We start from the raw sequence: 14,763 nt of genomic DNA on the forward strand, positions 1-14,763 counted from the left end.
GATGGCACCAAGCTGGGAGCAGTAGCTGACACCCCTCAGGCTGTGCTGCCATTCAGCCAGACCTGGGCAGGCTGGAGGGTTAGGTGGGGAGAAGTGGAATGAAATCCAGCAAGGACAAGGGGAGAGTCTTGCACCTGGGCAAGAACAACCTCATGGACCAGTAGAGGCTGGGGACTGAGAGCAGAGGAAAGGGACCTAGGGAGCCTGGTGGACAGAAGGATAGCCATGAGCCACCAATGTGCTCTTGTGGCCAAGAAGGCCAAGGGCATCCTGGGATGGACTAGAAGAGGGGCAGTGAGGTCAGAGAGGCTCTCTTGCCCCTCTCTTTGCCCTGGTGAGGCCACATCTGAAATATTGTGTCCAGTCCTGGGCCCCTCAGTTCAAGGACCTCAGGGAACTGCTTGGAAGAGTCCAGCACAGAGCCACAAAGCTGCTGAAGGCAGTGGAACATCTCCCTGGGAGGAAAGGCTGCTCCAACGGGGCGGGGGGGGAACTCAATCTTTCAAAGTCCCTTCCAACCCCTCCCACATTGTGATGCTGTGATTCAGAGACTTTGCACACCAAGAACACCAAGTCCACAGCCTCCTGAGTGCACCCATTGCCCCAGCAACCTCCATCAGCATTTCCTTCAGGTCAGAAGGGAACCAACACCACCAAGCCCTGAAAAGCTCTTTCCAACAACTTTTTTATTTTCCAAGACTATTCCAAGCACAAAGGGAAACATTTCCACCCAGGGGAGCAGGTAACACAGGCACCACAGGAAACAACAAAACACTTTGCAACCACATCTTGCACTCAAAAGCCAACTGTGCTATCATTCAGGAATGTTCAAAGCAGGAGAAAGCAGCTCAGAAAACACAGCACTGGATCTGTGCATGCTCCAGAGCTGATGTTTTCTGCACCTGAGGCAGAAGTGGCTCAGTGAACAAAAGAAGATGCACTGTAACAGCAGCTCCTCCACAAAGGTGGAGATAAGAAAGGGCAGCCTGCTGCAAACACTGCAGCTCTCTTCCAGGAGCACCCAGAGGGCCCAGTAAACAAAAGGAGAAGCTGGAACAAGAGCAGGAAGCCACCTCTGACATCCCAGTGGTGACTGAGGAAAGGTTTAGAACCACATCATTTACAGATGGAGGCCACCTGCAAAATTATCTACAGCTTTTTATGGCACCCCTCAAGCAAACATTCTGCTCTGCAGGAAAAGGGAGCTGACCAACTGCAAAAAACAGCTCTGGTTTAGTAGGAGCTTGAACAAAACCCAAAGCCAACTGAAAATAAACATTCCCCCCCCCTGCCCAGGATGTGCAGGAGATGGGAGAGCCTCTCAGTATCCCAGTTTGCAGTGCACAAGGGAACCAGATCTCAAAACACCTTTGGTATCCACAGCAGTGTCACACTCCAGGTTATGTTAAATTTCCCTCCCCACCATTTGTACTTTTGATTTCCTCAGAATCACAGGAGAACAAAGAGATACCCATCAAAAATCAACTCCCCTTCAAATAACCATCAGGAGATCCAAGGACCTCCCCAAGCTCTTGTGCACTGGGCACAAAATAAATTAAAAAGCTACAATTAAGCACTCCAGAACTTCTTGGTCTGACCAGAACCAGGCCCAACATTTGGGACCTCTCACAATTCTGCTGCCTTCTGGATTTGTCACTGAATTGTAACAGTGAACAGATCTCTGCTGCTACATTTAATAAACCAACTTTGTGAACAGGAAAATTGTTCCTCAAAATGAAGCTCAGGAGGGGTTGAGTCCTGCCTCTCCAGAGGCCTTCTATAAAAGAATAAAGAAGATGGACTCCAGACTTCCATTGCACAGATGTTTGGAACAGTTTGACTCTGCCTGTGCTTCAGAGAGGATTACAAGGTGCTCAAGAATTCTCTGACCTGCAAAAAGAAAGAAATACTGTCAGGATCTAGCAACAGAAATAGACAGCAACTGCATTTACCTCACCCTGGCTTTCTGCTGGGCTACAAGCCACAGAAACAGGAGCTGGGGAAAATCATCTTAGGCTCAGCTGTCTCACTTCTTGGCCACCAAGAACTTTTTCAGCCATGGTACCCTTAGCAGAGACACATTGGAATGATGCTCATTCACTGATTCAGAGATTCCATTGGCTTGGAAGGGACCCTCAAAGGTCATCTGCAGTCAGCAGGGACACTTCCAACCAGATCAGGCTGCCCAGGGCCACACTGGGTCCTGCCTGGTCCTAAACTACAGCCCTACATCCTGAATGATCTCCTCCTCTAAAGAGGATGAAGGGAATGACCACCTTGGAGAGACCAACCCAAAACACTCTTGGTGTTTAATGCCCATGAACAACCTGAGACATCTAAGGAGTCTGTTCCTTGGAGTTTGAGGCTGGCAAATAAGTAATGAACAATACCCAGCAAAGCCACAGCACTTGAAATAGAGATCCCACACTGTAGCTACTGCTGAGCTTCATTTCCACTGCTTGAGGAGTGGCTCCCATGGCTACAGCTATCCAAAAATTAATAGCAATTAAAACTTGAGTTTAAACAATAGTGAGTAGAAACTAATTGAGCAGTTTCTCACCCACAGAATGTTATCTAGAACCTGGAGTGGGAAATCCATGATGGACACAGCACCAGGAACCCACAGAGCACCTCCAGAAGAAAATGTTTCCCCATGAGAAGAGTCAGACATGGGAATCATCTCCCAAGGGAAGCAGTGGAGCCCCCTCACATTTTGAAGCCCCAGCCTGGTGCTGGGCCAGCTCATTTCCACCAGACTGTCACCTAGAAAGGTTGGACCAGATGGTACTTGGGATCCCTTCCCACCTGGCACTGTCATTGTGGGATCCTGGCAGGCAGCAGGCCAGCTCACACTTGCAAGTGTGCTCACTTAAGACAACCCCTTAAGGTCAGGTCACTACCAAAGGCAGTGTGCTGAGAACACACTTCTGGCCACCTCTACCCCTCCAGTCCCCCTCCCCAAAATCTAAAGAGTAAATCCTCCCTCTAAGGGTAAGAAGAGATAGGAATGAGGGCTGGAAGCAGCCTGGAGTGGGAGCGTTTCCTGCCTGCCCACTCAAGCTGGCCTACCCCCCAGAAAGGGCCATGGCACTGCTCCTTTGGCAGGGGCCCTCATACACAGTGCAGCTGTGAATGTTTTGTCCAAGTCCCTGTTGTGAAATGGAAAGGGATCTTGGATCCCACTCTCCAGCTGTGACCCTTCCCCCCAAGTTGAGGGCTCGAGGAGGTGGAGAAAGAGGTCAAATCCCTTCATGCAGAGAAGGGAACACACAGCTGTGCCACTACTCCAGCTGGAAAGCCTTTGGAGAGCAGCCACAGGAACACTGCCTGGTGAACCTCATCAGGATCCACACCAGGCAGTCTCAGGAGAGGTCTCTGAAAGCATCAGGAGAGGTGAGAAGGAAGCAGGCAGGGTGTGGGTGCCCACAGGACACAAGCATACACTCAAGGGCACAGCACCCAGCCTCATGAAGAGTGCAGCAGTGCTGGGGTTCACTCAGGGAATGCCAAGCAGGGCTTGGGCTGCTCCCAGCTAACCTGGCAGCTACACAGGAGCCAGCTGCCCTGAAAGCCCTCTGCAGGTGCCCCAGCTCAGCCTTATCTCAGAGTGCAGATGGGAAGGCAATTCCCTCCACAGCTGCAATGCCCACTCCTCCCAGCCATGAAGGAGCTTCAAAAGAGCAGCTACCAGAAGGGCTGCTTTTAATCAGGTGAACTTCAGCTCTGCTTCTCAGTGAAGAAACTGAGATCAAAGGACAAAGCTGCTTTCCTTCTGAGGTAAAGCATTTATCTCTAAAGAGCAGAAAAACAAGCAGATACCATTGCTGAGGGCTGGAACTCATTGCAGCTACTCAAATAAAAGACAAGTTGTCCTCATCTGAACCCCATCACGATGCAAACAGTAAATTACCTGAGCAATTCAAATGCTGATGGGTTGGCCTAGCTTAAAAATATATTAAAATATATATCCTAAAGCTTTTTATGCTCTGGATTACATCTTCGGACCACAAAGAGAAACTTCAGCTTGACTTCTGATAGCAAATGGACACTGATTTATATCAAATGATATTCAGACTTGGATTTACATCAAATGGACCTGGATTTACATCAAATTATTTGGATTTACATCAAATTCTAACAAATAGACTTTTATTTTATATCAGATAGACCTTTTTGTACTCTGCATTAGATCTTCTGAACACAAAGAGAAACCTCAGCTTGATTTCTTTTGATACCAAATAGATTTTCTTCTTTTTTTTTTTTTTCCCTCTCCATGCCTTCAAATAAAACCAAAAAAGATCCTTCTGCTTTATATTCTGGATGTCTTAAAACAGAAAGTGTTCTGCATTACGTTTTAGATTCAGTAGAAAGGCACAGCTGGAAAATTCTCCCTGAAGTTTCAGAGCACTGCTTTGGAGAAGGCTTTTGAATAATGTTTCAGCTAACACAACTTTAACTCAATTGAATAAGCAAGACTCAGAATCAAGGAGCCTTGCTGCAGGGGATGAGAGTGTTCATTATCTTGACTTAAATACTTCAGAAAGGTGATTATACAGGGAGGGATATTTTTAGAGCAGAGGATTCCCCATTTGCATTAACTGGAGTGACACAGAGGAGAGGACACAGTCCAGAGACTCTTTAGTTCAGCTAAAAATAATCTGCAAAACCTAAAATAGTTTGGCATGAGGGTCACAGCTGAGCTGCAGATTCAGTGAAGTCACCTTTCCAGGTGCTGTTGGCATTGTACTGCATTTTCACAGTACCTGACACCACAGGTCTGCTATTGCCTAGGCTGGACACCTCCACACCTAGTAGAAGGAAGGCTCTGCCTCAGATTTCCAAGCTGGACTTCTAGGGAAAAACTTAGGGTGGGAATAACAGGAAGAACAACAGGTTCTAACCCCAGTCTGACTTCAAAGAATGCTGCACTTGGAGGTGCAAGAAGTATCCTGAATTCCTTCTGACAGACTGGCACCAAAGCTCAGTCATGGGTTTGCTCTGCCTGTGGACTGTTACCTTCTCAATCAGCTCATCACACCTGTCCTTGTTGCCCTGGAAGTCTTCATCAACATCCAGTGTTAAAGTAGGTATTCTTTGGAGATACTCAAAATCTGTTCTGTTGGGACAGGAACAAAGGCAACAGCAGGTGGGAAACCCAGATATGATGCCAGTCTCTGTCAGCAATTTCATTGTTAGGAACCTCACAGGAGCTGCAGATATAAATCACAGCCATGAAAATTCAGGATGGAAAGCAGCTTGAACTCACAGTGTGGCTCCCAGGAGCTATTATTGATTCTTGAACATGCTGTTCCCACAGCACCTGACATTAAATGACCTGAGCTTTAGGTTGGAACAATTTGTTTGCTGCAAGAGTGGTCAGGGATTGGAAGAGGCTGCCCAGGGAAGTGGTGGAGTCACCATCCCTGGAGTGTTCAAGAAATGTGTGGCCATGGCACTTGGAGCCATGGTTTGATGGCCATGGTGGGGTTGGGATGATGGTTGACCTTTTCCAACTCAAACAATTTTCTGATTCTAAATTCAGCTGAAGCCTCTGCTCTCCAGAGCTCTGTGGGGAGAGAGCTGAAGGCAGGTGGCATGTCCCAGCAATAATTCACATGCTGTAAAGCCAATGCTGATGAAGAAGGAGAAAGAAATATTCCTGGAGCTTCCCTATGAGAGGAAAAGCTGAGTTTTGGCTGGTGGAAAAACCATTAGGGAACATCCTTACAGAAATTTAGCCATCTGGGAGGAACCTTGAAGCAAACCCTACTGCAGCACCCTGTGCTGGAGCCAGCTTTCATGCTTGGAGTAAAGCTTCTCCAGATATTCAGTGGGAATTTCTTGCTCCTCTTCCACACAGGTACATCCTGTTTAAGCATTTCTAAAGGCAAAAGAGATGCAAAAGGAAAAATAAAATGAAAACAAATTGGTTGTTTCTACAGGCCTAGAGAAGGAGCCAAGTTTGCTGATGCTTTTTTGACCAACCCTTCCTGCTGGTGAATATTCAAGGGGCTACCTTATGAACCCCTCCCCAAGACTGCACACAAAATCCAAGGAGGACCCAAGCACATTTTCTCCTCCAGAAGGATAAGCTCTTTATTAAAGAGGGCACCAGTGCATTGCATCAAAAGGGCACAGAAACACCCAGCTGGCAGGCAAGCATTTCAGAACCTCTTTGGAGCCCACTTTAAGTGTAATAAATCAATTGTTCCTGTCCTGAACACATCCAAAGCCTCAATGACAAGCCAACCAAAGCTGTTTACAACTGCTGGCTTTGTAATTGAAATGTTTGTGACCTGAAGGGGACTAAAAAGAAAAGCCCTCAGAGGAACTCTGGCATGTTACAGTGCAGTTGTTGACACCAAAACCAGCATCTGAAAGCATCAGAGTTGGGAGGAAGGAAGTACAGACGTGACCTGTTAGCTAATTACTGCAATTAGAGCTCTTCTGTGTTTTCCTCTTGCCCCTGCACACCCAGATCTGTTCAGGATGCTGCTCTCTCCTTTTCAAAAAGCACAGATGCCCAAAGATCAAAGCACTGTCAGAAAGCCTCTGGTTTTCTGCTCTGTATTGTTGTGTCTTGTTATTGTAATTAGAAAATCATCCCCCTCCCTTTCAGTTAAGAGCACAGAGGCTACATTGTTGAGGAGATTCTTTAAGTGTTTCCAGGCTGCATTAGTCATAACCCAACTGTTGCAGTCTTCAGGGGGATACTGCAAGCTGAGCTGAACTCCAGCCACCAGGAGGAGATCTCACAGAGATCGAGGGCTGCTCAAGACTCTGAGATTACAGCTCCCAGCTGTGCCCTTGCCTGTTCCAAGCGTTCCCCAACACAAGGATACAGTGGTATGCAGTGACACAGCAGGGTGCCCTCACTGGAGCTCACTGCATAGAATCCCAGCATGGCTCAGGGTGGAAGGGACCTCAGAGATCATCTGCTCCAAGCCCCCTGCCATGGGCAGGGGCACCTCTCGACCAGACCCAGCTGCTCAAGGCCTCATCCAACCTGGCCTTGAACACCCCCAGGGAGGAGGCAGCCACAGCCTCCCCAGGCAGCCTGTTCCAGAGTCTCACCACCCTCATACTGAAGAACTTCTTCCTCAGCTCCAGTCTTTCCCTGCTCTCCCTCAGCTTCAAACCATTCCCCCTTGGCCTGTCTCTAGACACCCAGATGAGAAGCCCCTCTGCAGCCTTCCTGCAGGCTCCCTTCAGTATGTTACTCTTTTATCAGCAGAAAGGTCTGCAACAGCACTAATTCCAAAAAGCCTCTGGCAGAACAAAGATCCCATTTAGAGGCAAGGCACAGGAGGAGTCCTCTCATCTTCTGTGCTGCCATAAAGTTTTATTCCTCACCTGGGGAGTGGCTCTGAGATAAATGATTCCATCCAGTGCCAGGCTCTGCCCAAACTGCTTGCTCAGCCAGTTGTGCCACTGCTGGTAGATGGTCCACTCAGCTGCATTCAGGCACCCAGACTCATGCAGGCTGCTTGCAAAGACGTATCTGCCAACAGAGCTGTGGTGGAGACACAAACCAGCTGGAACACAGCAATCACAGAAGCACAGGATGTCAGGGCTTGGAAGGGACCTCAGAGATCATCCAGTCCAACCCCCCTGCCAGAGCAGCATCCCCCAGAGCAGGTCACACAGGAGCACATCCAGGTGGGTTCTGAATGTCTCCAAAGAAGACTCCACAACCTCTCTGGGCAGCCTGCTCCAGGGCTCCAGCACCCTCACAGTGACAAAGTTTTCCCTCCTGTTCCCTTGGCACCTCCTCTGCTTCAGCTTTCCTCCAGTGCCTCTTATCCTGTCATTGGGCATCCCTGAGCAGAGCCTGGCTCCATCCTCCTGACACTGCCCTGCACCTCTTTATCAGCAGGAACAAGGTCACCCCTCAGGCTCCTCTGCTCCCATCTCCAGAGCCCCAGCTCCCTCAGCCTGGCCTCAGCAGGGAGATGTTCCACTGCCTGCAGCAGCTTTGTGGCTCTCCTCTGGACTTTCAGAGGTCTTTTTCAACCAAACTAATTCTCTGATTCTGTATCAAAATGATGACAAAACGAGGTACAAAACTTAGCCATGCTCTGCTATTATTTACTCCTGCGTTTGACTTGGCAGAACTCTGATCTTCACTTGAGGGACCTGCTCTGCCCTCTACTCTGTCTTGCTGAGACCACACCTGGAATACTGTCTCCAGTTCTGGGCTCCCCAGTTCAAGGAGACAGGGATCTGCTGGAGACAGTCCAGAGGGGACTACAAGGATGCTGAAGAGACTGGAACATCTGTGTGATGAGGAAAGGCTGAGACACCTCGGGCTGGTTAGTCTGGAGAAGGCTGAGATGGAACCTTATCACTGTCTATAAACAGCTGCAGGGTGGGTGTCAAGAAGGGGCCAGGCTCTTTTTGGTGGTCCCAGGGATAGGACAACAGCTACAAGCTGGAACCCAGGAATCACAGAATCAATAAGGTTGGAAAAGACCTCAAGGATCATCAAAGTCTAACCTGTCACCCAAGGCCTCATGACTATTAAACCATGTCACCAAGTGCCACGTCCAATCCCCTCCTGAACACCTCCAGGGATGGTGACTCCACCACCTCCCTGGGCAGCACATTCCAACATCTAACAACTCTCTCTTTGAAGAACTTTCTCCTCACCTCGAGCCTAAACCTCCCCTGGCACAGCTTGAGACTGTGTCCTCTTGTTCTGGTGCTGCTTGCTGGCTACAACCTCCCTCCAGGTAGTTGTAGACAGCAATGAGGTCACCCCTGAGCCTACTCTCAGTTCCAGCTCAACATGAGGAGAAACTTCTTTGATGAGAGGGTGCTGGAGCCCTGGAGCAGGCTGCCCAGAGAGGTTGTGCAGGCTTCCAAAGCCCGGCTGGGCACGTTCCTGCACGACCTGCCCTGGGTGACCCTGCTCGGGCAGAACGTCCCCCAGAGGTCCCTTCCATGGTGTGGGGTGGCTGCACACACCTGTCGCTGTAGACATAGGGCTCCAAGAAGAGGGCTAGAGCTGACAGAAAAAAATAACCCTGTAAATGACTCAGCAGTGGTTCATCATTCCCTGGACATCTTAGAGGAGATCTTACAGGACACCTGGGCACCCCTCTGCTCTCACTTGGCTAGTTCACCACTGCTGACAGTGACTTCTCCCTCCTTTTTCCATCTCCTGCTTTAATCAGTAAACTAGCAGAGGCATTTACTGTTTTGATCATTTACATCCTGGTGCTGGATAAGGGCTATTCTACCATCCACTAAGAAAAGTGGGAAACAGGGCTGTGCTAAGGATCAGCCAAACTGCTGCCTATCACAGTGATGGGAAGCAGAACATTCAACTAGGTTTGTTTGCTTGTCTGTCAAGTTTCACTTTCTTTTCTGTTACCTTACCTCATGATCCCCTTCAGAGTTCTGCTGAAGATTGCACCATCTGGCCAAAGGCTCCAGAACAACCTTCCACTCCTCATCAGCTTGCTTGAGAAGGCTCACAAAGGTCGATTTCCCTGCAGCTGCAGAAGCATTTGGGGAGAACAGCAGTGAAAAATCCCCAGTGTTGTTCTTTGACTACCACACAACTCTGGTTTCAAGGCCCGTGAATGAGCCTCCCACACCCATGTTCCTTCGACCTGGTGACCAGGATGAATGACAAGGAGGTTATCGTGTGCCAGAAATTGTCAGCAATAGAGCAACTGAGTTTCTCTCTTTCATGTTGTACCTCACGACACTATGAGCTGATTTAAGCCCAACCCAAACCTCCTCTGGGGCAGCCCGAGGCCATTTTCTCTTGCCTTGTTGCTTGTTACTGGAGAGAACAAACGGAACCCAACCTGGCTTCAGTCTTCTTCGAGGACGGCGTGGCCCCGAGTGCAGCGGCGGCAGAGTCACGCTGCAGAGCTCTGACCACCGGCCCCTGCCAAGGCCACCTCTCTCTGCCCAGTCCTTCAGCCTCCCGGTGCGGCGGCAGAGTCACGCTGCAGAGCTCTGACCACCGGCCCCTGCCAAGGCCACCTCTCTCTGCCCAGTCCTTCAGCTTCCCGGTGCGGAGGCGGCAGAGTCACGCTGCAGAGCTCTGACCACCGGCCCCTGCCAAGGCCACCTCTCTCTGCCCAGTCCTTCAGCCTCCCGGTGCGGCGGCAGAGTCACGCTGCAGAGCTCTGACCACCGGCCCCTACCAAGGCCACCTCTCTCTTCTCAGTCCTTCAGCCTCCCGGTGCGGCGACAACCCCAGCTCACCGATGCTGCCGTCCACGGCGATCTTCTTGATCCTGCTCTGCTGCAGCCCGCGCTTGTGAGGAGTCGCCGTGGCGGAGGGAAGGCGCCGACAGAGGCAGCGGAACGGACGGGGATGAGGCCAACAAGCGCGCGCGAGGCCGCTAACGGCCCGAACGGAAGTACCGCCCGCGCCCCGCCCCGCCCCTTCGAATTTGGCGCGCGGGGCCAACTCCTCCGGCACCGCCCACTGACGTCACAGCCCAGGGAGTGAGTACGGGCGGGCCAGAGGGCCAGAAAGCACTCAAGCAAAGCGTGAGGCAGTAAGGCGGGCAGTAGAGCGTGGCGCTGCCGAGCCAGGCAGAGCTAGAGGAAGGAGAGCGCATCGATGGGCCGGAGCGGTACCACTGTCGCGAGTTGCTCGATTCTCAGCACCGCCCCCGCAACCTCCTGCCCTGAGGCCTAAAGGTTCCCTACAGCCCAAAGGCTACTGGAGACCTTGACTGGAGACCTTGACATCCTTCCTATGAAGAAAGACTAAGAAAGCCGGGGCTGTTTAGCCTTGAGAGGAGCGAGAGGGGATCTTATCAATGTCTGTAAATATCGGAGGGGTGGGGGGCAAGAGGAAGGTGCCAGGATCTTCCTGGTGGTGCCCAGTGATAGGACAAGGGGCAAAGGCAGAACATAGGAGGCTCCACCTCACCATGAAAAGAAACTTCTTTACTGGGAGGGTGCTGGAGCCCTGGAGCAGGCTGCTCAGAGAGGGTGTGGAGTGTCCCCTAGAGGCTACTATCAAGACCCACCTGGATGTGTTCCTGTGTGACCTTCTCTAACTGATCCTGCTTTGGCAGTAGGGTTGGACTTGACCTCCAGACGTGCCTTCCAACCCCTGCCAGTCTGTGATTCTCTGAAATTCAGATAAAGCAATTACAGAAACCTAACTTTGGTGTGCAACGTTGGTGACAATATACAGGGAGAGGGAAAATAACAAAAACCCAAACAATCTAGAAGCAGGAGATAATTCAGAACCAAAGTCCAGAAGGAAATGAAGACAATCATGGTCAAACATAGCTATTTATTTTCTCTTATAAACAGCCTTCAGTTTCTTATTGAAAAAAAAAAAAAAAAAAAGAAACCAAAACCAAAAACAAAACAACCCTAAAATTTAAATATTCTGTCCCCTCACATACAACAATCTGTATACAGTATTTACAACTCTCAAATAAACATGTTGCAGATTTTTCAGACATTCAACTCGTTTTCTTTTCATCGAAAGCTGTTCTCCTTTGGAACTAAAATATCATCCTCAAATCAGTGGCTATGAAATGAAGCAATATTGGCACAGTTAGCTTACAGGAATGGTTCTCACCTTGCATTTTTTACCTTTTACACCTCGTTTTCTCCCATCTAGTTTAGGGTTCTAAAAGAGGAGGGAAGGTTAAGTGTTGCTCCTGTGATAGCTTTTCATTTTTTTGCCTTAAAAAATGGCATTTTAAAAAAAATTATCATTTATTGAAACCTCATTGGCTTTTATTGCATTCTTTCACTGCACATCCAACTATGTGCTTCTAGGTAGCAACACAACCACCAAGTAGGAAAACAGCCATGAAAATAAAACCTTTCCCCCCCAGCCCACCCACCCACCCCATGACAGGGCTCTGGAAAAAAAAAAGTCAGAAGTTGCAAATGTACAAAAATAATGAGTATAGTTTAGTGGCTATAAAAATTAATTTCCCCTAAAAATACAATACTCTAGGGACAATCTGGGGAATTGGGTCTTTGAATGATAAAAATAAGGTTGCTGGAGAGTTAAGCCAAGCTGCAAATCTTCACCTGGTTAAGAGGAGATTGGAAGAGAAGCAGGAAAAAAAAAATAAAAAAGGGTTAACGGTTTAAAAACATTCAGGGTTAGGCTTAGGGTGAAGAGAGAGGATACCCAGGGAAAGACAGCAGGAAACTGGTAGTGGTTTTAGTAGTGCAGTCTGGAAGAAGAAAACTCAGACCAGCAGTGGAGGAAGAGGGTGGGGGAAACCACCTCAGTGAGGGGAGGAAAGGGGTGGGAAACACCTCAGTGGAAGGAAATTCAGTGTAACAGGGAATCTTTTGGTGACAGTAAAGCAAAAAAAAAAAAAAAGTCTGTGCTGGTGCTGCAGCTTTTTAAATAGTCCATCTAAAAGGGGGTGGTTTCTGTACAGTAATCCAGCACTCTGGCAGGAGATGGGGAGAGGGTGAGCAAGAAAAACAAAACAAAAAAACAACTATCAACAAACAACTATCCAAAAAGGATGTGTTTATGGCAAAACTGTCTGGTGATGCAACAGAAAGAAGGGGGGAGGGTAAGAAGCAGAAAGGAACAATCTGAAAGGTAAGTAAAGTCCATAGCAGCAAATAGGTCTCCTTATCTGGTACAGGAGTGTCAGGGAGACTGGGAGAGTGTTGAGTTGCTAACTACTGAGGAAGGACAGAGCTCCTCCAGAAAGTAAGGTCAAAGCAAAAGTTCAAAGCCCTACATTGCATAGTAAGCAGTAAAAGAAACTCTACACTTGCAGATGGCCCCCAGCCCCTTGAAACCTGCTTTCTGCCTTCCTTTGCCACTCAAGCTACCTGCCAACAGCAGAATGGGGCATTTCTGCTTGCTGTCTGCATCATCTTGGACTCCTGCCATGGGTTTGAAAGCCTGCTTCTGCAAACATCCTTGCATCCACACCATCTGCACAGCATCAGTGTTGGACACAGGAGCTGAAGGTGGCCAGCTGAGCAGAGTTTGCCCCATCCCATCTCGAGGTAGTTACCACCCAAAGGACTGCCATGCTCTAACGTGCTGGGAGGGAGCTGCCAGGCACCACAAACCAGAGGACTGCAGGACCCTGCTACACCAGAAGGGCTCAGTCAGCACTGGTGGCACCCCACCAGCACCTCCTGCAAAGCTGCAAGTGTTGGTCTCCAAGCCCTGGTGCCACAAGAGGGTCCCATTGTAACATGAGGTTTGTTCAGGGTTCAGTTCTGGGGTTTATTTTGGGGGGGGAGGGGGGGTGAGGGGCTGTCCTCCCCCTTCCCCCCCCAACAAATGCACTATTTGAGTAAAACATTCACTGGATCCAGATCCCAGGTAGCACCTTGTGTTCAGCATTCCCATGTGCCCTTACTTCCAGAGCACAAACACAGCAGTGCCTGGTCCCACAGCTTTTGGAAGCAAAATAAGGAAAAACAAACACCCACCCCCACCCAAAAAACCCAAAACAATAAAAAGCTACAAACAGCATTGGGCTCCTACACCCCAAACGCTGCATGCAGAGCTTTTCATGTTGTTACTTTCAAGTGTTGTAGCATCAAACAATGTCTTCATATAGCTGGCAGGCAAATCATGATCTCCAAGCTTTTATTACATGCCTAGAAACTCTTCTCTGCAGGTGTTTTCTACTAGCTGGATGCTAAATACCAAAAATCCCACATTTATGTGGGATTTTCCCACCACCACCACCTAATACATTCTCATTCTTACTGGCTGAACTGCAGCAGATGCCTCTGACTGTCTAGAATTGGTTATTTAATAAAAATAAACACCCAAACCTTCCACAGCAGCGGGATACCAAAAATAAGAACTTGGGACTGCTCCAAGCAAATCCTAACCTCTTAATATTTCCCTTCTGCATTTCCTTGCTGGTACCTGACACCAACCCAACTGAAACCTGATGGAGGATATCTCCCAGTTAGCACCTTGGAGCAGGTTTCTGCCACCATAAATATTTTCCTTTTGCATTTCCTTGCTGGTACCTGACACCAACCCAACTGAAATCTGATGGAGAGTATCTCCCAGTCAACACCTTGGAGCAGGTTTCTGCCACTCTCACTCACAGTGTGCTAGCAGCAGCACCAGCACTGACTAAAAAGCTCCTCTCCAGGAGGATTATCAGCACAGGAACATGCACATGCAGCCTCTTCAGCACTGACTCAACTCAAAGCAGTTTTCATTAGAATGCTGACAGGATTTTTAGTATCAAACTGCACCTGCAGCACTCTTCAGGCCAGAAAATGTCAGTTGTTGAAGGCTCCTCAGAGAGAAGCAGGCCAAAAGGCTGAGTGGGGAAAAATAAATTCTCAAATCCAGCTTCCTGCATGCCAGTGAGTCCGAATTTGGGGCAGTTAAGACCCTTCTGTGGATGCTGACTGCAGAGGTGATCTCCTCCCAGAGGAGTATGGGAAAACACAAGGCTGAAGAGGCAAAGCCATGGACCTCAGGTGGGGGAAGGCCACATTCGGATTCAGTTTTCTCAGGGGCTGCACTCCCCAAATTCCAAACCTCCCCCAAATTCACCACTATCTTCCCATTACTCTTCCCACCTGCTGTATTTGCATGGAGATGGTCTGCAGCTTTAAATGGGGGAGGGAAAGGAGGGGGTGAACACCATCAGACCACCATCAATCCAAAGGGGTCCATGGAAGGAATGATACTCCTTCCAAGACACATTTCCTGCTCCTCCACAAAACCAGGCTTTTATTCATAGCTCCCCACCATCACTTCACTGGTGATTTTCCAAGCCAGACTTCTCTTGGTGTTACCCA

At 49.1% G+C, this 14,763-nt stretch overlaps 1 protein-coding gene across 1 annotated transcript; it reads right to left on the minus strand.

Moving 5' to 3' along the window:
* Positions 1–1,863: 1,863 nt before the first annotated feature.
* On the minus strand, positions 1,864–12,849 carry DCK (deoxycytidine kinase). The gene is given in 9 exon segments (XM_054392209.1): positions 1,864–1,890; positions 5,017–5,116; positions 5,771–5,851; positions 5,853–5,881; positions 7,354–7,501; positions 8,968–9,026; positions 9,382–9,500; positions 10,225–10,450; positions 12,838–12,849. Coding segments are annotated over 9 exon segments (801 nt in total).
* Positions 12,850–14,763: the final 1,914 nt, after the last annotated feature.

Source organism: Indicator indicator, chromosome 25 (genome assembly GCF_027791375.1).
Source record: "Indicator indicator isolate 239-I01 chromosome 25, UM_Iind_1.1, whole genome shotgun sequence".
Lineage (NCBI taxonomy): Eukaryota > Metazoa > Chordata > Aves > Piciformes > Indicatoridae > Indicator > Indicator indicator.